Raw genomic sequence first — 23,704 nt, forward strand, 5'->3', positions numbered from 1 at the left:
TATATATCATACCAAATATTCAAGGACTTTTGGTAACTAACATTTTTTTTTTAATCACTGATCAGATATGGAATGATTTTAAGGACTTAAATGGTAAGTTATAGGGAAAGAATGAAAATGGAAAAGAAGAGAGAAATTCAAATTTGAATAACATCGACTTGGATAGAAAAATTGCTATAAAAAAAAAATGAAAACTTATAGGGTAGGATTTGAAATATTGAAAACTTAATTAGAGACTTTCCATCTTCTTGCCTTTTAGCATTTATTTATTTATATATTTTATATTGATTCTTCATCCTTGAACGTTGGAGCCGGTTGGACTTAAGGAACGTTGGACACTTGGACTTAATAATTAAGTCTTATTTTTTGAACCAGACTTTCCATCTTCTTACTTCTTAGCATTTTTTTTTTTTTTTTTTTTTTCATTCTATATTTTTCTTTCGAACTTGATTATTATTATTAATTTTTTTTTTTTAATGAGACTTTCCATCTTCTTACTTCTTAGTATTTATTTTATTCGATATTGATTCTTGAACGTTGGACTTAAGGTGTAATTAATTTTTTGAATGTTAGCCGGACTTACAGTTGATCTTAATTAAGTCTTATTTTTTTAACGTTGGTAATTAATTAAGGCCTTCAATTTATTTATTTTTTGTTTTGAAAATAAATCTTCATTGATATTTCGTAATTGGGGGCCTTCTTAAATCGGGGCCCCTGCATTATAATAATGCCTTTATTAATTTTATTTTTACCATATTTTGGAGTCTTATTAAAGTGTATTGATAATAATTAAGGCCTTCTTTTTCTTAATTTTTATTAATATTTTTCTTATTGGGGGCCTTAAGAGGCCGCCAAATCCACCTAAGACTCTGGCCGGCCCCGGTACTTTGAGGACAAGATTTAGGGTCCGTTTGGGTTTGCGATTTCAAAAAGTGCGATTTAAAATAACGATTTTAAAATGTACGATTTGAAAAAAGTGATTTTTAAAAACGCAGTTAAGCGTTTGGCAAAATCGCAGTTTAGCCTTTAAAATCGCGAATTTACCTTTAAAATCCTCCGTTTTCAAAAAAGCACCATCTTATTTGCGATTTGAAAAAGCTGATTTTCTACGTTTTCAAATCGCAAGTTTTAAAAACGCAGTTCCCAAACGATCTATGTTCTGCGATTTGGTTTAAAATCGTACTTATTGTCTACGAAATCGCAATTCCAAACGCACCCTTACTTTTATCTTCTGATCAACCATTTTCTCTTTGTTTTTCTATTGGATTTCTACCCTAACGGGAACAAAACCTTCCATAATCTTGCATTGATTTTTCTTCAAAAAGTTCCAACACATTCAAGGTAGAAAGAGAGAGAGATTGCTTGGTAAGGAGGTAGCTAGGTGGCACAACCCCAAGCTGAGTTAAGACCAAGATCGCAAGAAACTTCAAAATCAAATCCCATCTATAGATTTAATTTCCTACTTATTCTTTTTGCTGTCCTTTGTAAATAAGCTTTTGCTTCAGTTCGCCTACTTGAGAGAGAAAGAGCAACAGTAGTTGAGGTTTCTTAACTATTCGTCTATTATCTGTACTCATGAAACTAGCTAAAACTGCAGCATGCATCCGCTTTTAAAACGACTGCTGGATAGAAACATCTTTGTTTTGCGTACGTTCTTATTAAGAACAAACAGTTGAGAAAGCTACCTGCAGCCAACAATATCGCTTCAGGCTTCAATCTTCATGGACTTTTCATTTCAAAGTACGAAAATATGAAATACCTCATACTAGTATAGGATGTCGGAATAAGCTTTCTATTTGTTCCTGTTTAATTTTCAATTAATTCACTAATAAAAGGCTTACTAATTATGAATAAAAATTTAGCTGTTAAAGTCGCTGCATGTTAAATTACCAATCTTCGTACAATCTTAATTAGGGGAGTCGAGATTATAAATTCAAACTTTAACTCTACACTTTATTTTTCATTTTCAATTAAAATACTTAATGTATTATTTGGTTTTACACGTGACGATCAGTGTTAAAGTATTAGTTAGGATAAGTTATTGCTAATCATGGAAGCAGGTAAAAATCACTTCTGCTTCATTTTAAGAACCATATTTTGTAGGAAGGAAAATGTTTTGACTTGAACAGAACGTATGTCAGAGGAAATTGATTGTCTTTGAAACCACTCTAAAGTTTTTTTTTCTAACAACTGGCCCTTCTAAAATACCCATATTTAATAACATCTTCTGTCTAAACTTGCCGAGTTAATGATCTCCATCACCTACTCGCACCTATATAAGTAGCAAAGCTTTTAAAGATCACAAACAGACACAATAGTACACTGCAAAAAAAAAAAAAAAAAAAATTTACAACAGAGTGAACAGAAGGGCAGGTTAATTAGTCTTTCCAGTCTCACTGGAAAACCCAGTTCATATTATACTCCCAAGTCCCAAACACATCGATCTCAAGCTCCTTCAGGCCTATAGAACCCCAAGCAAACCCTTCACCTACTCTCAAACTCCAAGTCTCACAAAAACAGCTTCGAGGAATGCACAGGTGACACTCCAGTACTGTAACTTGCTCAGCACGTACAAGAACACACTCAAGGAGATATAAAAGTGAGAGAGAGAGAGAGAGACGAAAATGGGTGTTTTTCTTCTTTCATCGCCAGCATTTCCGGGAGTCTTTCTATTCTTATTCATTACATTGTGTCTCATCCCTGAGCTTGCACTTGCAGGCATAACCAGGCACTACAAGTTTGATGTATGTTTTGCATGCCTCTCGCCTCTCGCCTCTCGATCAGCACCTAAATTTCATTTTAGATTTTCTTTCTACTACGCTTTTCTTCGATCTTCTCTCTTTTATTTATTTATTTATTTTAATTTTTTATAGAAACTTCACTTACACCTCCGAAGATTAAACTGTTTTGCACTGTATATTTAAAAATTAAAAATTTACAATATTGGTATCCCATGTTCCGGTCCCTAACCTTTTAATTTCACCCATGGCCACACTGTGGATCTGGACTGACAACGGACGGCCATGCTGTGGGGTTGGAGTGGGCCCCTAGAATTTTCAGATTTTTTTTTTTTTTTTTCAAAAAAATAAAGCATTTTGACAAAGAAAAAAAGAGAGTGAAATTAAAAAAGGTTAATACATGAGACACCGACATTATAAATTTTTAAACTTAAAAGATAATGATTGAAAACCGCTTATACTTCGAGGTAAGTGAAGGTTTCTTTTTCTTCTTTTTTTTTTTTCTTCTTTTTTATGTTGACAGTTTAGAATTATTTTCTGTAGATCGTATTGCAAAATGTAACACGACTGTGCCACAGAAAGAGCATTGTGACAGTAAATGGCCAGTTTCCTGGGCCTCGCATTGTAGCTAGGGAGGGTGACCGCCTTCTTATCAAGGTGGTCAACCATGTCCACAACAATATCTCCATCCACTGGTAACATACTTTCTTGCTTTATATATATATATATAATTAATATTTCTAACAATTTTTGTTGGAACTTGAGATCTAAAAGCAATAATGAAAATTTCTTTAAAACAGGCATGGCATTCGACAGGTTCAAACTGGGTGGGCTGATGGGCCAGCATATGTAACACAATGTCCCATACAAACTAGCCAGAGCTATGTGTACAACTTCACCACTGCAGGCCAAAGAGGCACTCTTTTCTGGCATGCCCACATATCCTGGCTAAGATCAACTGTCTATGGTGTTAGAAATAATAGACATATTATTCTTTAGGCTAACATGCGCAGCGGAAAAAAACAAAATAGGTTTAGGCTTACCTCTAGTCATATTTGCTCAAGCGTCTCCACGATCCATCTGAAGAACAAGAAAATGTTATTTGAGGGATCTTCTAACCTATGCCTATGACTGTATTGCCGTACTGATGGTGTACACAGGCTGTTTATTTATAGGCTAGGTCAGGGACCCTCAAATATGGTAAGTACCGTATTGTTCCTCCCATCAAGGAAACAATATTATTAATTGATTTTAAATCAATTAATCGATTCCATTACGGTAATTTAATTAATTAAATTACCTAACCGTAATACCGTATATACTATTTATTTATTAAATTATTAATAAATACTTCCTTATGTGGCATATAGGCCATATATGGAGATAAAATCTTACATATGGTCCTCTTATCATTCTTCCCAAGCGTGGCGTTCCTTACCCATTTCCCAAACCCTACAAGGAAGTTCCCATCATCTTCGGTACTCTCAACTACATATATTATCATTAGCTACACGTAGTTTAGTCTTATATATATGTATATATTTTCCCTCTGATTATCCATAATAATACAAATTTCAATGCAAAAAACATTTCAGGAGAGTGGTGGAATGTAGATACTGAGGTAGTAATCAACCAAGCCCTGCAAACAGGAGGCGGCCCAAATGTCTCTGATGCCTATACAATCAATGGACTTCCAGGTCCACTCTATAACTGTTCTGCTAAAGGTAAAAAACTTTGAAATGAGTAATAGTTTAATATAGTATCAGAACAAAATCTCGGAATTCACCTCTTATTTTGGCAGACACGTTCAAGCTGAAAGTGAAGCCTGGGAAGACTTATCTTCTCCGACTAATCAATGCAGCACTCAATGACGAGCTTTTCTTCAGCATTGCAAACCACAGCCTCACTGTTGTTGAAGCCGATGCTGTTTATGTCAAACCCTTTGAGACCAACACAGTTCTCATAGCCCCAGGACAGACCACGAATGTTGTTCTAAACACCAAAGCCGAATTCCCAAACGCAACATTCTTCATGACCGCTAGACCATATGTGACTGGCCTGGGCACTTTCGACAACTCCACTGTCGCAGGTATTCTAGAATATCATGAATTTCCACGCAAAACTACCCTTTATTCAGCTGCCTCCATTGGAAACCTTCCACTCTTCAAACCCGTTCTTCCTCCTCTAAACGACACTTCATTTGCGACAAATTTCACGAATAAACTCCGTAGCTTAGCAAGTGCTCAATTCCCAGCAAATGTCCCTCAAAAAGTCGACAGGCGCTTCTTCTTCACAATAGGTCTTGGAACAATCCCCTGCCCACGTAACCAAACATGCCTAGGGCCTAATGGAACAATGTTTGCAGCTTCTGTCAATAACATATCTTTTGCACTCCCATCCAGAGCCCTCCTCCAAGCCCACTTCTTTGGGCAATCCAAAGGGGTTTATTCTCCTGACTTTCCAAGCAGTCCCATCTTTCCCTTTAACTACACGGGCACCCCACCAAACAACACAATGGCGAGCAATGGGACAAAGCTAGTAGTGTTGCCTTTTAACACTAGCGTGGAGCTTGTCATGCTGGACACAAGCATTCTTGGCGCTGAGAGCCACCCTCTCCATCTTCATGGCTTTAATTTCTTTGTCGTCGGGCAAGGTTTTGGGAACTTTGATCCGAATGAGGACCCTGCGAAGTTCAATCTTGTTGACCCTGTTGAAAGAAACACTCTGGGTATTCCTTCAGGGGGTTGGGTGGCTATCCGGTTTCTAGCAGATAACCCAGGTGAGTAAGGAAGAGCAGCATAATATCATTATAATTCATACAGTTAAATTAAGTTAATTATAACAAGTTCATTCCTTTTTTATATTCAACAAATATTGCCATCAAATGTTTTCTATCATTTCATAGGAAAGATTTCATTCTGGGAATTTTGAATTCTTTACGTCATATATGATGATAATGTGATGCCAATTATGTGGCAACAGGGGTTTGGTTCATGCATTGCCACCTGGAGATCCACACCAGCTGGGGTTTGAGGATGGCTTGGGTGGTCCTAGATGGAAAGCTTCCAAATCAGAAGCTGCATCCTCCACCGGCAGATCTTCCCAAGCGTTGATCTTTTGTCTGATCGATCACTAGCTACTTGTTTCACTCCGACCAGAAACAGTGCCAAAAATTTTTATGACCCATTCTAAATTGTGGTTGGCCCTTCTTCTGCATTTGACATGGGCTGACTGTATTCAATAATTACTTTGTTTATCCATGTGGAGCTAGGGAAAGATAAAAGAGTGGCCGGACAATTTTTGTAACATCGAGATTTCTAATGTCCATCCGGAAGACCTTAATAATATTTTCAAGAGTACCTTAATAATAATGCCAGACTATTTTTCTCAATGGATTTTTGAGTGCTCTTAGATTGGGTATTTGCAAGTATTATTCTAGATATTCAAGTGGTATATATAGTCCGGCCAATACCGGCCGGGACGAAAGACGAATCAATGGAGAAACCACAAATTTCAGACAAACGTTGGGTTCAACATGAAACATATACAAACTTGGATTGAAAGGCCTAGCGAGTAAAGGCGTAGAGCACAAGAAAGACATAAATGAAGAGCGCCAAAGGAACCAAAATCACCAGAGGACCAATTGCAGCCAAAGTATCCCAACTCCGACAACCCAATACCCCCATCTTGATCTGAACCAAGTCCACCAGCGCCATCATCAAGAACCCACACCCGAAAACCGACCCGAATGCCGAAACCAGTATCCCGACCCGCAGCGTCGCCGTGTTAAGATGCCCCATGGTGACACTCAACACCTCGCCGCCACCACCGATATTCCTAACTTCACTGCCACGTTTGCTAATCTTGATGGCCTGTTTGAGAGCCAAGGCGATGAGGCTGGAGAAGAGGAAGGAGCTGAAGGAGTAGACGTGGAAGGTCACCAGGTCTTCGGCAATGGCGGAGCCGGCCACGCACGTGCCGCCGACGAGCGTGGAGGAGGGGTCGATGGTGGGGTTCCACGAGAGGCCGAGGAAGAGCGCGAGAGTGAAAAGCGAGTTGACGTTGAAGATGCCGTCCAAGGCCATGATGTGGATGGCCGTTGACGTTAGTTTGTGGCGTGAGAGTGACACGTCGGACATCTGTGGCCGTGGGGTGGTGGCGGACATGGAAGCCAAGGAAGAAACATTTTTTTTGTCTTTCATGAAACCGAATTTGTGTGGTGGTTTGGCTTTGTCCCGAAACAGTTGAGAAGTGGCGTTAAAGTTAGAAACTCTGGAATCCGAACGTGGCGTGTCTTCTCCGGCAAGGCAAGAGTCGCAGAGGAAACATAAAATGTGAGAGTTTAACAAAAACACGAGAAAAAAACGCCGTTGCCGGGGATCGAACCCGGGTCACCCGCGTGACAGGCGGGAATACTTACCACTATACTACAACGACTTATTGATGGCCTATTGTCTCAAATATTTATTTATATCAAAATATTATTGTTTGATAAAACTTTTTTATTTTAATTAGATCCTTGTCCATTTAGTTCCATTGTGCTTAACTAATTGATATTTATGTGACTTATTGACAATAATTTTCTACGGTTTATAGAAAATTTCTTACAACCCACATATAAGATTGACAAATGCCCATTGGCATGTGAGAAGCACATGTTATTTAAGTAGCATATGATTCTTACATGCTTTTTTAATAGCATTAAAAAAAATACATGTGATTCTCACATGTTTAAAGGACACATCCTTTTAATATGTGGGTTGTAGAAAATTTATGTCCTTACTTTTATCATCCATAGCTTGATATGATTTTGAAAGAATAGTCTATTCATATGTTTGGGATCTAATTAAGATGATGGCTGTTAAACCCAGAAGATTTTAGACTAAATATTCCTACAAATCATTTTAAAAATAAGGGTTAAATGCATTCTTGCCTCATGTGGTTTGCAAACTTTATTTTTTGCCCCTTCAGTTTTACTTTTTATCATAGGTGGTACCTGTGCTATGGGAAAAGATGCAAATGATACCTCCGTCTATTTTTCCATCCAAAACTAACAAAAATACATGTCAGCGCCAGTTGGTACCACTCAAAATAACGAGAAGCCAAAAAATTTGAAGGTTTTGCCTTGGGGGTGGCCGAACCACCCCCAGGCCAAATGGGGTGGCTCTACAATTTTTTTTTAAAAAAAAAGCATCAAAATTAAAAAAAGAAAAAAAAGAAAGAGTGTGGCCACGTGTCGCATTTTGAATGGTGACACGTGGCGCTGACGTGGATTTCTGTTAGTTTTGAATGAAAAAATAGACGGATGTATCATTTGCATATTTTCTCATAGCACAGGTACTACCTGTGATAAAAAGTAAAACTGAATGAGCAAAAAATAAAATTTGCAAACCACATGGGGCAAGAATGCATTTAACCCTAAAAATAATTCAAAGTGGGTTAGCCTTGACAAAGTTTTATTTCAAATTGAGTTTGATGAATTTTCCTAAATTCAATGTATTAAATTGACATGAGTCCAAAATTTTGATCTATTAAACTGACATGTCCAATACATCAGTTTAATAGACTTAATTAAAAAAAAAAAAAAAAAAAAAAAAAAAAAAAAAAAAAAAAAAAGAGAGAGAAAAAAAAGAAGAGAGAATCTTCCACTTTATTTTGGACACTTATCAATTTATTTAATAAATAAATTAAACTCAGGTCTCAAAGAAATACAAGTAAATGGTGTCAGCAATTACGTCACTGACCATTAGACAATTAATTATAAAGTCCAAAATATCAAAGATAATTTTAGACCGTTTGACTATGATTAGAAAGAGACAGGCTTGGCCGTGAAGGAACCTCTCTAAACAATATCTATAAGAGACTAGGAGGCACCAAGCTAAACGGGATAAAGACATATATATATATATATATACACTAATATACAGGTTCTGAGCATCAATTGATCAAGTTTCAGAAACCACCATGGTTGAGGAAGTGAAGCTTTTCGGCATGTGGGCAAGCCCTTACAGTCGCAGAATTGAGCTTGCTTTGAAACTAAAAGGAATACAGTATGAATACATGGAAGAAGACGTAAAAAACAAGAGCCCTTTGCTTCTAAACTACAACCCAGTTCACAAAAAAGTCCCTGTGCTTGTACACAAAGGAAAACCAGTTGCAGAGTCGCTTGTCATTCTTGAATACATCGATGAGACCTGGAAAGACCATCCCATCTTGCCTCAAGATCCTTACGACAGAGCCTCCGCACGGTTTTGGGCAAGGTTTATAGACGAAAAGGTAAAGATTACTGCTATTTAATTTAGTAAATTGTTATACAACTAGAATAGGGTGATAATGAAAATCAACTTTTGTATTTTATTTTTTAAGAGCCCTTGTTGATCCAAATGCTATTTTTACTACCATATGGGAAGGTAAGTTGAACGTCACTGTTGAAAATGCATTAAAACCTGTGGAGTTCACTGTAATTCAATAATATCTGTGCAGCTCTCGGCAGCAGCAGGGAAGGTTTTCATGGGCGAAGAAAGGGAAAAGGCCATAGAAGAATATTTGCAGCTGCTGAAAATGCTGGAGAATGAGCTCAAGGAGGACTTCTTTGGAGGTGAAACTCTGGGATACGTTGACATTGCAGCAATGACAATTCCCTTTTGGTTTACACTTGTGCAAGAAGTTGGGGGAGTAGAGCCGCTTACTGAAGAGAAATTTCCCATCTTATACAAATGGATTTGTAAGCTCCATGATATGGATGTTGTCAATGAATGCCGCCCTCCAAAAGAGAAACTTCTTGCCCATATTAGATCTCAGATGGAAGCCTTAAAAACTGCTCCCAAGTAGAGAGTTTGTGTTTCACTCGATCGGATTATCGACCTTTTATGTTTTGTGGATATGTATCTTCTATGATAAGATAATCTAATAAAGAAGAGAAGTTGGGGGAGAAGAGTAAAGTGTGTTTCTCATTCTCTGATCTGTGCTAACTGTACAGTGAAGGTTCTGGCCTTTTGTTCTTACAGAAGCACATGTCCTGTAGTATACAACAACTATAAACAAGCAACTCCTACATGGTCTAGGTTTTGTCTACAAATTAATGTTTATTTTACGTAATTTCTAAAAGATCTATCATCATATATCTATACAAAGCTTAATTAATATTTTCTTCACTTGCTGAATATACTATTGTGAGAAAAAGAAAGATCTCATGAATCATGACTAATCACTGGCTATAAGATTTTCCTATGCTAATCCTTTAAGTGATGGAGAATTCTTTTTTGGGGAAGTGCATATCAAGAGATGTCATTAACCACATTGTTGATAGTTATGCATCATCTGATCCTGCCTCAAAAATCCCTATGACAGAGCCATGGCCCACTTTTAGGTAAGTTCATAGATGAAAAGGTAAAATGACTAACATAAAAGATCTTCATCATATTACAGTAAGTTAGCTAACAGGGAGCAAAATTGCCTTGATTCTTGTTTGCAGCTTCTGTGAGCAGCCTGTTTTTATTTTTATTTTATCTAGCAAGTAGAAGGGACGAGAGAAGTCCACTGAAGAAGTTTCTATGCATCTGAAAGCGCTTGAAAGCGAGATGAAGGACAAGAATGTATTCGGAGTTGATATCAGTACATATTTAGGCATTGATCAGAAGTTGATGTGAATTAGAGCTTGGAGTTATTTCAGTGTCAAGCTGCTCAATGAAGAGGATATTCCCTTCTTATGTGTGCAATTGATGCTCTATGCTGCTTTTGCTCACCAAGTTTACAGCAGCATTCAAAGAAAAGCCTCTTCTTGTCTAGATGAGAATCATTAACTAACATGAAACTAGTTTTTAGGTAGATTTGCTAGCAAGTGGTAACATGGCACTTCTTAAATACCCATTAGTTGCACTCAGCTACCTGAAATCTTCCACCATTCTCAACTATATGACATATCTAAAACCCTTTTTTCTAATAAAACACAAGAAGTAGCACAACACATGCACTAGTTCTCTCTTTAGCATTTCTCACATTTATGGTTTACAAATAGTACTGAAACTGGCCACAATACAAGCAAAAGTCAGAGACATGATTCATTGTAAGCCAGACAAACATGTTCAAACAGATGTATACAGGTCCTAAAGTAGGCATAAAAACAATGAACACCCTGAAATTTTTGAAATTGCTGAGACACACCTTAAAATTCAACAACCCTTAATTAAGACGAGCTTGTCTAAGTATCATCACTTTGTGCAAACAAAGGCATACATACAGAGGCAGAGCACCATTATTTCAAACAACACAGCCCCTTGCAAATTTCACATTTAGCAAATCAAAAGCCATGAGCAGCAATTGAATCCTTGATGACGGTCACAGGGCACGCCGCATTCGATACAACATAGCTGGTCACACTACCCAGGAGTACCCTGTATTCAAACAAATGAAATATTAAAGCTAGAGTATTATGAATCAGATGTTCAAATCATTCACCTTTTAATTTCTGGGTGTTCAAATCATTCACCTGTCAAACAAGTTTTAGCTCTACCGGATTTTAGTTTGATAGAAATTATTTGGTTCTTCTTTGGCTGTTCTCTTAACTTGGACAAGAAGAAAACAAAAAGATTTGAATTAATACCTCTGGATGTTACCAAGGCCTCTGCTACCCATGACCAAACAGTCAAGCTTCAAATCCCCAACAGCCCCACAGAGTTTGTCTCTTGCATCGCCCCAGTAAATCTTTGCCACCACTGTCACCTGAACAATACAGCACAGAATGAACTAAACCTTCCAATAAATCATAACACAAGAAAATACACAGTCACTCGAATCAAAAGGGGAGAAGGGTACCTGTTTTTGCCTAGAAACAGTGTCAAGCAAGTCCAAAACTTCAGGATCAAGGTCAACCTCGTACTTTCGCACCACCTCCTGTTCACGGAACTCTACCAATGGAATCAGAGCTGCATATCCAAGATCCACGAAACCCATATCAATAAATCAGAATCATCATTCAAGAGATCAGAAAAAAGAAATCAAATTACAAATTTTGAATAATAAAAGTAGAGAGCTTTACGTGAACCGGAGGCAGACCAGAGGGTATTGCGAGACTCGTCGCCTTGAGAGTGCTTGACGTGGATCACATAGAGAGTGTCACCCTTATCAAGCAGATTGTCAACGGCCCATTTGAGAGAAAGCTTGCTACCCTTTGAGAAGTCCAAGGCCACCCCTATATTCCTATCTTTGGTCATCTTCTCCTCCTTAATTTCTTCAGAGTTCAATCAAAGAGAAGTTATCAAAACAAGAATACAATCGCAATGATGAGCGTCTGAAGCTTGAGCGAGTGGCACAAATAGGAAGGAGATGAAACTGCGAGAAGGTTTGTTCGATCCGTTGAATCTTAGTTAGCCATTCCTCGGGTCCGTGATTGCTTTTGCTGTAAGCATGTATTATTAAATAAATCAAGCCTTTCATGACCGGAGAGGAGCCGGTGAGCCGGTCTCTATACAGAAGAGTATTTTTATCATAACTCTCTTCAAATTTTAAAGAAGGTAAAAATTATAATAAAGCATGTAACTTGGTAACGATGAGACTTGATTTGAATTTTTGCTGATACATCACTGTTTGTTATAATTTTTTTTTTTTTTTTTTTTTTTTTTTTTTTTTATATATGTTTTTATCTTTTCAAAATAAAAATATTAACAAACGACTTAAAACATAAAATACTTAAACTGTTATCGTATTTATATCTCATCGAAACATTTTCTCAAAAAAAATAAAAAAATACGCTTTACAAAACATTAACAAATTAATCCAAAATTTACTTACAATCAACTATATATTTAAGGAGAGCTCATGAAAGCTCACGAGAAAGAGTTCTTAAAGTAATCCTTATCTTCAATGGTTCTGATTCTTCTGAAGTATAAATCAACTATATATTTAAGGAGAGCTCATGAAAGCTCACGAGAAAGAGTTCTTAAAGTAATCCTTATCTTCAATGGTTCTGATTCTTCTGAAGTAGTCCTTTCCTTGTAATCCTTATCTTCTACAAAATGATGGAGCCACACTCCTCTGTAATGTGCTTCACCCTACACTTTCATGAGACTCTGCTAAGTTCCAGCAACCGGTCAATTTAAATACTCCACTATTTAAAACTTAGCAAATGACCTATATATATATATATAAAATAAAATAAACTTAGCAAATGATCGTGTCCACCGAGGATTTTTTTTTGTAATAAAAATAAAATAAAATACAATTATATATTTTAACCCTTAATAATTGAAGAACGAAAAAATAAATTCTCTGGATCGCCTTTAAGTCATTGTGAATCTATATTACTCACCAAAATGTTAAATTCATTTATTTCAAAAGTTTAAGATAATAAAAAATAATGAATTTGATAATTTAATTAATAATTTAATTCTTCTTTTCACGTGTAGCCATGAATAAATGAACCAAATACATGAAATTTTTAATTGAAAATCAAAAAGTTCATTTTTCTTAAGATTTTACATTTGGAAGGTTTTTTTTTTTTTTTTTTTTAATGAATAGTAACTTTCATTAAAAGTTAACTGAACACTTTACAAATAAAAGCTATAGCAAAACACTAAAGCTTCATAACCCCTCTACAAACAAAACTATAAACCAACAAATAACAACTTTATGCAAATTTAAAATAAAATCCTATCTATACCCCAAGCATTACAAAGAATAACATTTCCACTTGTCTTCCTAAAATTACTTTTGATAGTAAACCGTATTTTAACTTCCCACTTAATCATTTTTAAGGGGTAGTTCAATCGGTTAGGGACCACGCTTCATGAAGCGAAGGTCATTAGTTCGAATTTCTCCTCCCTCTCTTGTATGGACATGTCAAAAAAAAAAAAAAAAAAAAAAAAAAAAAAAAAAACGTCCCACTTAATCTATCATAAAAGCTTCTCTTCAATTCAAGGATTATTTCCATCCAAATATTATAAAGAGAAAAGTACACATACCTCATCTTAAACTACCATCTCATTATTAATGTCTTCTCAAACTACTAGTTGTTTCAATCTCCTCCCTAAACTATTGAAAATAATTTTGGATGGTGCACAAAATTCTTGTTGAAATAAAATAATACCAATATGAAAATTAACAATTAAATAAATAATTGCTAAACAAATAATTGGTTGAAAATATTGTTGTTGATACTAGCTAGACCATATTAGTCTGAAATAATATAAATAAAATAAATACAGTACAAGAGATTAAAATTGAAACAAGGAAATATCTCACAATGCTATAGAATCACGCAAAAGCGTTGTCTTTAAAGGTTAATTCGTGCTTTCCGGAGTATATAACTCAGTGTGATCGGATCTCTTGACATATAACCTTTCAGAATCAGACTATAACGTTTATCTTCATTAAGAACACACTTCCAAGAACGAAGATCAAATAAAACAACCATTTAATCAAAGTGAATAGAGGACTTCAAAATATTTTCTCTTATAAAAAAGCTAATAATGTAACAAATAGCTTTATGACTTGAAAAATTAATGTTTTTTTTTTTTTTTTTTTTTTTTTTTTTTGTAGTGGAAGACGTACTTTCACCCACTTGTGATTGAAGAAGATTTTTTTTTTTTTTTTTTTTATAAAATAAAATAAGTGTTGACTTTCAAAGGATTATGAAGGTGAATCAATGACAAACGGTCATATATGTTAGAAATCAAGTGTAATAAAATTTGATAATGACCAAAACGTACGGTAAAACAACGTAAAGCTCATGACATGTGTTAAAGACAGAGTGAAGAAAACGTGTGAAACAAAATTGTCTTAAAGAAATGGTCATCAACCGAAAAAAAAATATCAAAGGGTTTAATGACCAACGGTCATAAGTGTTTGTAACTGATTTCTTTTTCAAAAAAAAAAACTCTTGATCAAATCAATATCAAATAATAAAAACTTTTAAAGCAATTCAAGTTTTTTTGTAACAATATAACATAAACTACTAAAATAATGTCAATTTTCCCCTAATGGCAAAAATATCGTTCATAAAATTTAAAAACAATTCTTAAAATTATAACAAAAAAACTAAAAGCTCTAAATATATATATATAATGACTAAAAAAATTAAAATTTTAAATTTAAAAAAAAAAAGCCATCATTTTTTTTTCCTTTTCTAATTTTCTAATTTTATTTTTTAGTTTTAGTTTTATTTTTTTATTATTAATTTTTTTTTACGAATTTATATGGATATTTTTGTGTTATTGAAAAAATTTCTAGGATTTTTTTTTTCTTTTGTCTTTTTCTTGACATTGGATGGACATTAACATTATTTTGATAGTTTAAGAGGACATTGACACAATTGGTAGTTTATGGGGCACATTGACAATAAAATGATAGTTTGAGTGAGGTATATGTACTTTTTCCTATTATAAATGGAAGAATAAACACTAACATGCAAATATAAGCTTTCATAATTTTACCCCTCCACTCTTTCAATCCCAAAGAAACCGCATCGTCCCAACATATAGGCGGATGTAAAACACTATGTTAGTTTTTTTAATGTTGGCAAATTCAGTATCAAAACTTTTTTAGTTTAATCAAGAAAGAAAAGTGCCAAGTGAGGAGATTATTGCAAAATATTACTCAAGAAAAGAAAAAGCACAAGTGAGGAGATTATTGCAAAATATTAATTAAGAATTGAAAGGGGCAAATTGGAATTTCATTAAGTGGAGTTAAAATCAGATTTGTCAATTCCAGATTGAGCATATCTCCGTATTTTAATCATAACTTTCGACTCAATTAACTGATTGTGGTAAAATTAGCGGCTTTGGAAAACTAACACAAAAGGAAACAAATATCTTTGAAATAGGTTTTCCCTAATTCGAATATTTACTATGCCAAAATTGCCTCGCAATATAAGACCGAAAATCTAGGCGAATTTTTCTAAAATTCTATTTCAACTTGAACTAGGTTTTCTTCAGAAGTCTATTTAAAGGGACTTCCAGACACGAATTTATTAAGAATTCCAATATATAATTCATTGTATTAAGAGAGAGTTTTAGACCTGAATAGAATTATGATGTATCACTCTTAGGGTTTTTAGTTCAACTTTCAACCTTGAACAACTGAAGCCAACTGGAGTTCCAGTTAAGGAAGATCAAGAAGAATAACTCTCCAAAGGTTCTGGGAGAGAAGCAGACAAGTAAGTCACTTGTTATAATTAAAGATTGTAATGCCTGCAGAGGTTTTGTGAGTATTAACATCTTGTAATTCGATGTTTATTCGTATTAATTGATTTCCTGGGTTTGGCTGTCTCGGAGTAGTTTTTCTCTTTGAATTCAAAGAGTTTCCATTTTGTAATCAAATATCTATGTCAACTACCTTACATATTTGGTGAATTGTTTGGTTGTTGTTGGTTTGGAGTCTATTTATTATTTTCACACTACATAGTTCCATAACATATTTCCAAATTCTACCGCAAAACCCAAAAGAAAAAAATAAGTAATCTATATCCTCAATCCCAAATCTGCGAAAAATACATTTCACATCCTCTTGAAGCCCCAACACAAAAGCTTCCTTCTAGCCGATAACGCCTCCCTCATTGCCTACCAAGTGACAAAAGCTTAATTGCTTGAAAATGGAAAAAGGAAACCATACCAAAGATGTTATGAAAGTAAAATTCTACAGCAAGTACAAGACGATGACATAACTTGCATTAGTTTATTTTAGAGTAATCGTAATTTAATTAAATAGAGATAATTATAGTTATTTATCTAACTATTTGGAGCAATATAGTGTAGAAGTCATTTAATAATAGGTTTCTCCAAGTTACAGTTTGAATTATCTCCAAATAGTTTATTTGTATTATAAGTTTATCTTCAAGTAGAGTTAGAAGTTCATCTCTTATTTTTTGCATTTGTAATTATCTTATTTATATGCATGAGTGATTAATAAAAGGAAAAGCAGAATTAATCGAAAAACTTTATGTTTGTAAAATTTAGGTTCCTCAAAATTTAAAATGTCTAGGTTCTCTTAGAATTTAAAGTTTAAGTTTCCTCGTAACCTAAAATCTATTATATTGCGTGTTTGTATCACGTAACAAAAGACCATCAATCTACAATTTGTTACTTAACACCAACGGCATCCCAAGTATATGAACAAGAGTAAATACCAGTTTTTGAAGCCGACCATTGCAGAATATCCTTCTCCCCAAGAGGAATCAAACTAAGCTTAAATATTGTTTTTTTGTTTTTTTTTAGTACACGCATTGCATATTTTTTTTTCTTGTTTCGCATGATTTTCTTTAGTAATTGGTTTGAAATTGTTGGATGATGGCTCCTTTTCTATATTTCGAACTTCTACTAGGATAATTGGTTCCATTTCATACCATTGGCATACGTTGTGTTTCATGGTGCATGGGAGAAGTTCGATAAAATGCTTCAATGAATTTTTTGACAAATTTCGTGCACTCTCTTGCATTCATTAGATTTCCTGATATTTCTTTATGCATTATGAAATAGTTTTTAGTCATTGCTTTCATATATGTACATCTTTCACATGAGTTTTCAGAATTGCATATAAAGGCCTTTATGTTCTTTTGACTTCAAGTGTGGCACTAGATTCATGCACTTTCGTACGTTTTTAGTCACCGTGTTCTACATTGCTTTGGTAAGTTGAACATGGCAATCCAAGTAGTGTCATTTAGGCTTTGTGACATGGCTGAGCATCAATTTTTATTTTTTTTTGTTCGTTAGATCAATTCATTTCATACATTCCTACTCATATATATGTAGTTGCCCACTTTGTTATACATGCATTGAGTTGGACATGGTATAATTGTTCACTGTCTGTCTAAGGGTTGGACGGGGTTGGTCATAGAAGCACTTAATGTAGTCGGCATGCATTTACCATGTCCATGTCATTGCATCTCTTAATTACGTGACTCACTTCATTCATGCATACTCATATGCATACCCATTGGATCATTGGACATTGATTTTGTGCATGGGTGATTAATATGGATTGGTTCGCTAGCTTGTGTTTCAGGTGAAATGGCTGAATCTTCAAAGTCAAAGACCTGTGCTCGTATCGGTGGCTGATTTGGGAGTACAGCTGCAGAAAAGGCATATCATGACCAGACGGTGCTAGCTGAGAGAGGGGTAAAGGTTTCTGATCTCACTGACCCTAAATTCTCTTTCATTCCTCAAATCTTTGAGTCAAGACGTGGGAAGTCTTTGGTTCCGAAATCTGTCAATCCTTATGTAGCATTAGCTAGTTCGTCAATTTTACGTAAACATCCTTAAGATTAAAACGGTTCCCGTTTCTTTTGATCCATATCTAAGGGAAGTCAAAATCTCTGTTACTTCTAAAGCTCATCTCAGAAGTGATCAAAGTTCTCATTGTGTCTGAGCCTGGTTTTCCATTTCCTGATCTTGAGATTCCTTCCAAATCCACTATGATGGCTCTATTTGGTCTTGAGGATGGCCGTGCTTGGCTTGAACAGAACAAGGTTGTCATGTTAGGTGACACGACTCTTGTCATGAGACTGTTAGCCAGGATAGTCCTTCAAAATCTTTGGCCAATCAATCATCACTCTGACATGAGTGTGGTCGTGTGGACAAGGCAAAATTCATGTATCTCACGTATGCAATGGTCACTAGTGTTCCCATTGACTTTTGCACTCATGCAATCTGTGTGGTGATTGATAACTTTCATGAGAAAGTTACCTCTCTTCCTTTTGGTGCCCTGATTACCCGTATTGCTACTCACCTCAGAAGTTTATATTCCTTCTTTCACACCCCAAAGGTTTTTTCAGTTGTTGTTCCACTTTTCAGAAGTCCATTGCCCAAATCTCTCTGAAACATACACGGATTATTAATCGGGCAGCTGCGGACATGTCTCGAGGAGATATTGCGAGTGGTGACTCTGCTGGTGCTTCGTCATCTGGACCCTCGGTTCCTATATCTGCATTGATGGATCAGTTTTCCACTGTTCTTCAGAGATTTGACCACCTTGGTCAGCAGATGACCGAGATGCGTCAGTATTTTGGACAGTAGATGACATCTATGTATTAATTCCTTTCGTATTCAGATATTATGTTACTTAATGATTAATTTTGATTCTAGTTTTCTAATTTTTAGTTCTCTCGGCGTTTAATAATATTTGTTTATGTTATACAGAACAGTTTTCAGAGTTTCAATTTAGCCTAATTTTGTGGTTTAATAGGTTTAGGTTGGGTTTTGATGTTTTTATTTTTGAAATTAAGTTTTGATTGTAATCGGTTGATATTGGTTTTGTCACCGAATGACCAAAAGGAGATCGAGTTCGATCTATAGGTTTTATGTTAGCAAATACAGTGACTAAAACAATTTGACGTAAATCAAATTTGATTAGCAAAAGTTGGTATTTAATTTAGAAATCAAAAGGTTGTTTATTTTTTGAAGAATTGAGAAGCTTGTTTAGTGCTAGTTCAAACGAGGTAATTTATTGAAATAGAAGCAGTGTTACTAGCTTGTTCGCAAGCTAGGCTGCAATGGGTCAGGAGGAGCATGTTTTATTGAAGATACAAAATAGCTTGTTCGGTGGCTCGTTCGTTGAAGGTCCAAACGAGATGAAGATTTTGCTGAGTTCTAGAATAGTTTGTTCGCTGGTGGTTCAGACGAACTGAAGATCGGAAAGAGGCAGTGTTGCTCGATCGCTAGCTAAGTCGGTGAAGGTCTAGCCTTTTCTTGCCTGGACGAGATCACATACACATCTAGAAGTTGAATTTGAAAATAACATTTTCAATGTCTTAATTGTATTGAAACACTGTGTTAATCTCCTGGGTCTATATAAGGACTTCAAAGACGAGTTCTCAGAGACCTAGAGGCTATTGTTTTGTCTGCTAAGAGGGAATTTTTTTATTTTGAGCCGTGATATGATACCCCTTTCAGAGGGTGTACAACGACGAGTAATGATAGGTAGGGGCAAAACAGCCAGCTTCTGCTCGCCCTTTTTCATTAAAAGGAAATTTTTTAATGAAAAAGCAACTTCTGATTTCACATCAGAAGTTACTTTTACATAAAAAAAAAAAAATTGTTTTTTTTTTTATTAAAAAAGCCTGTCGAGGGATGGTAAAACGTCCCCCAAATATCATTTCCCGTACAACGACATCTCAACAATTTATAAATGGTTAGTAGTTTTCATTGTGCTCTCGAGAAACCATAGCCTCTAGGATTTTCTCTTCGTTTTCTAATTTGAGGGGGGAGGGGGCCTGCCCCCAACCCCTGTTTGTTTCTTCGATTTGTTTATGCTTTTCTGCCTTTATTGTTTGGGCTTAACATTAAGCCGTGGGCTGCCGTTGTTTCTTCTCTATCAGTGTCGCTCTGTAAAGCCAAGAAGTGAAAGGTAATTTTCTCCAATCCTTTTAAGGATTTGGAAGGTGGTTTCAGTCTATTAGTGAGTTGATTTGGGTAAGGTGCCAGCGAACCCTAGTGGAAGGAAATTATTTTGACTCGATTTACAGGCCAATTGTTTTTGAAGCCACATCTATGATTCGTCGTCAATATCTGCATGTCACACGCCCCCTTCAGGGTGTTCATCGTCATCCCCCACCTTTATTGCACCCAGACGTGTTTTTCCTAGCCATCCGTACAACGGAGCGTGGTGTGCACGTGCAAGCAAGCGCTCCTCACTCGCTGACGCGTTTTGGCTCCCTCATCTCCTCCAATTCATGGTTGGCAGTTCCTGGGAGTTTTCGTGGTTGTTCTGATGGTGAGCTGTCTTCTGGTGCAGGCACATGGTATACACGCGCCGTAATCGGTGACTCCTTGTGCTCATTTTAGCTGGCCAGTGTTATTTTGTTATTGTTCTAGTTTTTTAAGTTTATGTTATGTTATTACCCTTGCAGCCTGTCATGGTAGATTTTAGATCTAAACTGGACTGAAATAGCTGTTTTTAGATCAGAATATGCATTCTCTTATCTCCTCTAATGGAACTCATGTGTAAAGAGAGGCTTGTATTGTTTGTCCATCTACGTAGGTAGCTGCTCCCCAAGTCAAGATTCAGTCCTGGACATTGTTTTAAGGAGTCTTTGTACCCCTACTTACTATCTCTTTTGCCATTTGAATCTCATATTATAACGAAGGTTTCTCTTTATTTCAAAAGAAAAAAAAAAAAACCTCTTTCAGAGTTTCGTTAAACCACACCTAAATTTTTTTTTTTTAAAAAAAGACTTCAGTTACTAGATTTTCATAGTTATAAGAGGAGACTCGATAAAAAAAATTGTCTATAAATCCTGGAGTGACTGCAGTAGGAAAACAAGAGGGTTGTTTGTCGGGATGCACATCAGGATTAATTATAAAGATTTTGTAAGTTCAACCTTGTGTAATTTAATTATTCTATAGTGAATGTATTTTTTGAATTTGACTGTCCCGTAATAATCTTACTTTTAAAATTTTTTTCATAAGATTTATACTTCATCACCAAATTGTTGTGTGTTATAGTTTTATTTTTATTTTTTTATATTTTGATTATTGCTATGTGGTTGTTATAATTTTTTAATTGGTTAAATATTTTGGAAAAACACCTATTTACCCCTCCCTAGGTGTTGTTTGGGTCTTGGGGTCTATTGGAAAATTGAAAAGTTAAACCGGGGCAAGCGTTTGGGTCAATTATGACATACACTTTCTTGTCAAAGACGGCTAGAATTGATTTTCCTTGATATGTACCATAATGATTGAAAGGATCCTTGAAGAAGCATAGGATGCTCTAAAAATCATTAACAAAGACTTTAACAAGATCTTTCACACATAAAACTGACATTGCCATTGTAGTAGATTCACAAAAATGGATTTTTAAATATTTAGGTAAACTAAATCACTAAAAAGTACCCAAAAAAAAAAAAAAAAATAACCTTCACTAATAGCCTCCTCAAAATATTGCTTTTTGTTTAAATGAATAAAAAATAATAAAATCTTCCTCTCTCCTTATTATTTTTTTTTTAATTTCTTTTATAACAGTTAGGATAAGAAAAATATTTCAAAAATATGACTGGGTAAGATAAATACTCAAAAAAAAAAAATGTTTGTTAGTAAAAGACAAACATTCAAAAATATAAATGTTAGAGAAATAATAAAAAAATATTTAAAAAGAAAAAAGTATTTAAATAGAATAGTGATCCAGGTAATTGCCCAAGTGAACCTATGAGCAAGCTCTGACGTACGGCTCACAAGAAAGTAAAAACAAAGGCATATAATTAACCTGAATATATAATTACGATCGATGAAAGTAGCTCTTAGTTACTATGAAAGAGTATTTGTTTAGATATTTATACATGTACGTAGATAATTAAGTTTACAGTCAATTTGTAGAGATATTTTACATTTACTTCATTCTAATAATTAATTTTTGTAAACCAACGTAAAGTTTATTTGCATGTGATCAAAATAACTCTACAAGCATTGAAAAGAGTGGAATGTTTAGGAAAAAGAAAAGTTTCTTTTTTTGTCGATCTCCCAACCAGAGAGAGGTGGATAGTTCTGAGGGGCGGCGAAGAGAGTCAAAAGAGAGATGATGAGATATTAGAGAGATGGAAAGGTTGAGAGGGAACAATAACTAGAAGAGAAACTAGAGAGAGAGAGAGAGAGAGAGATGTGCTAAAGGGGTTTCTATTTCAAATTAAGGATGGTTTAAGGAGTAGGAGAAAAAAAAAAAAAAAAAAAAAAAAAAAAGAGAAGAAGAGGATGCTTTAAGGTATAATGAGAGAAAGCAAGTGAAAAGAGAGGAAGAAGAGATAAAAATAAATAAATAAATAAAAAGGAGAAAAGAATATTTTGGCTTTAGGTTATTTTTTTTAACATATTTAGTTTTGGTAGAAAATGACGATAATAGAGAGTAGTTACATTCGTTTTTTTTGTAAATTCATCATTGAATTTAGGTGATTCACGTAAGCTCCCACCGATTTAATAGTAAATTTGTCAATCTCTTGTATGAAAATATACAAAAAATAAGTAAAAGATAAAAACCAAACATTTATCCCGAGGACATTAGGAAGCGAGTTCATTATACATTTTGTCATGTTTGTTTGCAATTTTTTTTGTCTTTATCTTTTTTGTCTTTTTTGTAATAAGACATTTACATTAATAGAAAATTTAAAATACAAAATATTCATAAAAACATAAAAATGATTGTAATTTTATATCACATTAAAACACTTTTTTTAATAATATATAAAATCTTTAAAACAATTTTTTTAAAATTATATCGTATAGTGTGATTAAAAAAGTAGGATTTGGTTTATGTGCCGTAAAAATAAAAATAAAAAATAAAAAATTACAGTATATATGTTATAATTTTTCAACAATTCAGATTTAACTTCACTCTCGCTTTATTATAAAAGAAAAATTAAAACTAAATATGGGTAGTTGAAAAAATTATAATACATATGTTGTAACAACAACATCTAACCACAATTTAAAAAGATAAATGCTAAACAAATTCTATCTTTTACACTTTCTAGTACTTGGCACCGGCAGAAAAAGGATAAACAGATAAGATATGATTAAAATGTATTATAGTAAAAAGTTGATGTGACAAATAAAACATTAAAAAATAAGCTCTTAAAATATTAAAAGAATGAGTTTGAATAGCATTAGTTATCTGTAAAAGTATTCATTTGCAGAGAAATGCTCGTATTGGAAAATAATTACTGTTTAAGATATTGTTTGGTAAGGAAATGTGAGTTAGAAATAAGAGTAAGAAGTAATAGGTCGATGTGATATAAAATAATATATATATATATATATATATATATATATAGATAAAAGTAAAAAAAAATTATATTGTAGTGAATTTTTTTATTTAGATAATAATAATAATTTTGTAATGTAAAATTAAAATGTTTTAAAATTAATTCTTTTTGAAAAAGTAAAGAGCAGAGAAAAATTTTTCTCCCTCCACTAAGTCCTAAATAATCCTCTCATATAGTCATATGTATCTTTTTGAATGATTGATTAGACATGTCTAGGTTTAGAATCTAA

The 23,704-nt window shown here is 34.4% G+C and overlaps 4 protein-coding genes and 1 non-coding gene across 5 annotated transcripts; 2 read left to right on the forward strand and 3 right to left on the reverse strand.

Moving 5' to 3' along the window:
• Positions 1 to 2,319: 2,319 nt before the first annotated feature.
• LOC133877383 (laccase-17-like) lies at positions 2,320 to 6,137 on the forward strand. The gene is made up of 7 exons (XM_062315660.1): positions 2,320 to 2,744; positions 3,282 to 3,433; positions 3,539 to 3,700; positions 4,134 to 4,216; positions 4,334 to 4,462; positions 4,540 to 5,517; positions 5,721 to 6,137. The coding sequence occupies exons 1-7, from the start codon at positions 2,625 to 2,627 to the stop codon at positions 5,849 to 5,851; spliced, it is 1,755 nt and encodes a 584-aa protein (XP_062171644.1). The 5' UTR covers positions 2,320 to 2,624; the 3' UTR covers positions 5,852 to 6,137.
• Positions 6,120 to 7,143, reverse strand: LOC133877386 (uncharacterized). The gene has a single exon (XM_062315664.1). It carries the CDS (start codon positions 6,938 to 6,940, stop codon positions 6,305 to 6,307), a length of 636 nt encoding a protein of 211 aa, XP_062171648.1. The 5' UTR covers positions 6,941 to 7,143; the 3' UTR covers positions 6,120 to 6,304.
• TRNAD-GUC (transfer RNA aspartic acid (anticodon GUC)) lies at positions 7,104 to 7,175 on the reverse strand. The gene has a single exon. It is a non-coding gene; the product is annotated as a tRNA-Asp (tRNA).
• Positions 7,176 to 8,527: 1,352 nt separating this feature from the next.
• Positions 8,528 to 9,792, forward strand: LOC133877385 (glutathione S-transferase U7-like). Its single transcript, XM_062315663.1, has 2 exons — positions 8,528 to 9,014; positions 9,222 to 9,792. Exons 1-2 carry the CDS (start codon positions 8,703 to 8,705, stop codon positions 9,567 to 9,569), a joined length of 660 nt encoding a protein of 219 aa, XP_062171647.1. The 5' UTR covers positions 8,528 to 8,702; the 3' UTR covers positions 9,570 to 9,792.
• Positions 9,793 to 10,694: 902 nt separating this feature from the next.
• On the reverse strand, positions 10,695 to 12,141 carry LOC133877387 (universal stress protein PHOS32-like). Its single transcript, XM_062315665.1, has 4 exons — positions 11,776 to 12,141; positions 11,553 to 11,662; positions 11,341 to 11,459; positions 10,695 to 11,131 (listed from the first exon to the last, which is right to left on the reverse strand). Exons 1-4 carry the CDS (start codon positions 11,948 to 11,950, stop codon positions 11,038 to 11,040), a joined length of 498 nt encoding a protein of 165 aa, XP_062171649.1. The 5' UTR covers positions 11,951 to 12,141; the 3' UTR covers positions 10,695 to 11,037.
• Between the last annotated feature and the right edge of the window lie 11,563 nt (positions 12,142 to 23,704).

This window comes from Alnus glutinosa, chromosome 9, assembly GCF_958979055.1.
Source record: "Alnus glutinosa chromosome 9, dhAlnGlut1.1, whole genome shotgun sequence".
Lineage (NCBI taxonomy): Eukaryota > Viridiplantae > Streptophyta > Magnoliopsida > Fagales > Betulaceae > Alnus > Alnus glutinosa.

Bases quoted from the DNA above. Each gene is read 5' to 3' on its own strand.
- LOC133877383 (XM_062315660.1), top strand. From the start codon at position 2,625: ATGGGTGTTTTTCTTCTTTCATCGCCAGCATTTCCGGGAGTCTTTCTA. The intron at 3,701-4,133 runs CTATGGTGTTAG...ATAAAATCTTAC, and splicing joins TCCTGGCTAAGATCAACTGT to ATATGGTCCTCTTATCATTC. The intron at 5,518-5,720 runs GTGAGTAAGGAA...ATGTGGCAACAG, and splicing joins GTTTCTAGCAGATAACCCAG to GGGTTTGGTTCATGCATTGC.
- LOC133877386 (XM_062315664.1), bottom strand. From the start codon at position 6,940: ATGAAAGACAAAAAAAATGTTTCTTCCTTGGCTTCCATGTCCGCCACC.
- LOC133877385 (XM_062315663.1), top strand. From the start codon at position 8,703: ATGGTTGAGGAAGTGAAGCTTTTCGGCATGTGGGCAAGCCCTTACAGT. The intron at 9,015-9,221 runs GTAAAGATTACT...ATATCTGTGCAG, and splicing joins CAAGGTTTATAGACGAAAAG to CTCTCGGCAGCAGCAGGGAA.
- LOC133877387 (XM_062315665.1), bottom strand. From the start codon at position 11,950: ATGACCAAAGATAGGAATATAGGGGTGGCCTTGGACTTCTCAAAGGGT. The intron at 11,663-11,775 runs GTAAAGCTCTCT...TTGGATATGCAG, and splicing joins CTGGTCTGCCTCCGGTTCAC to CTCTGATTCCATTGGTAGAG. The intron at 11,460-11,552 runs GTACCCTTCTCC...TGTATTGTTCAG, and splicing joins CTGTTTCTAGGCAAAAACAG to GTGACAGTGGTGGCAAAGAT.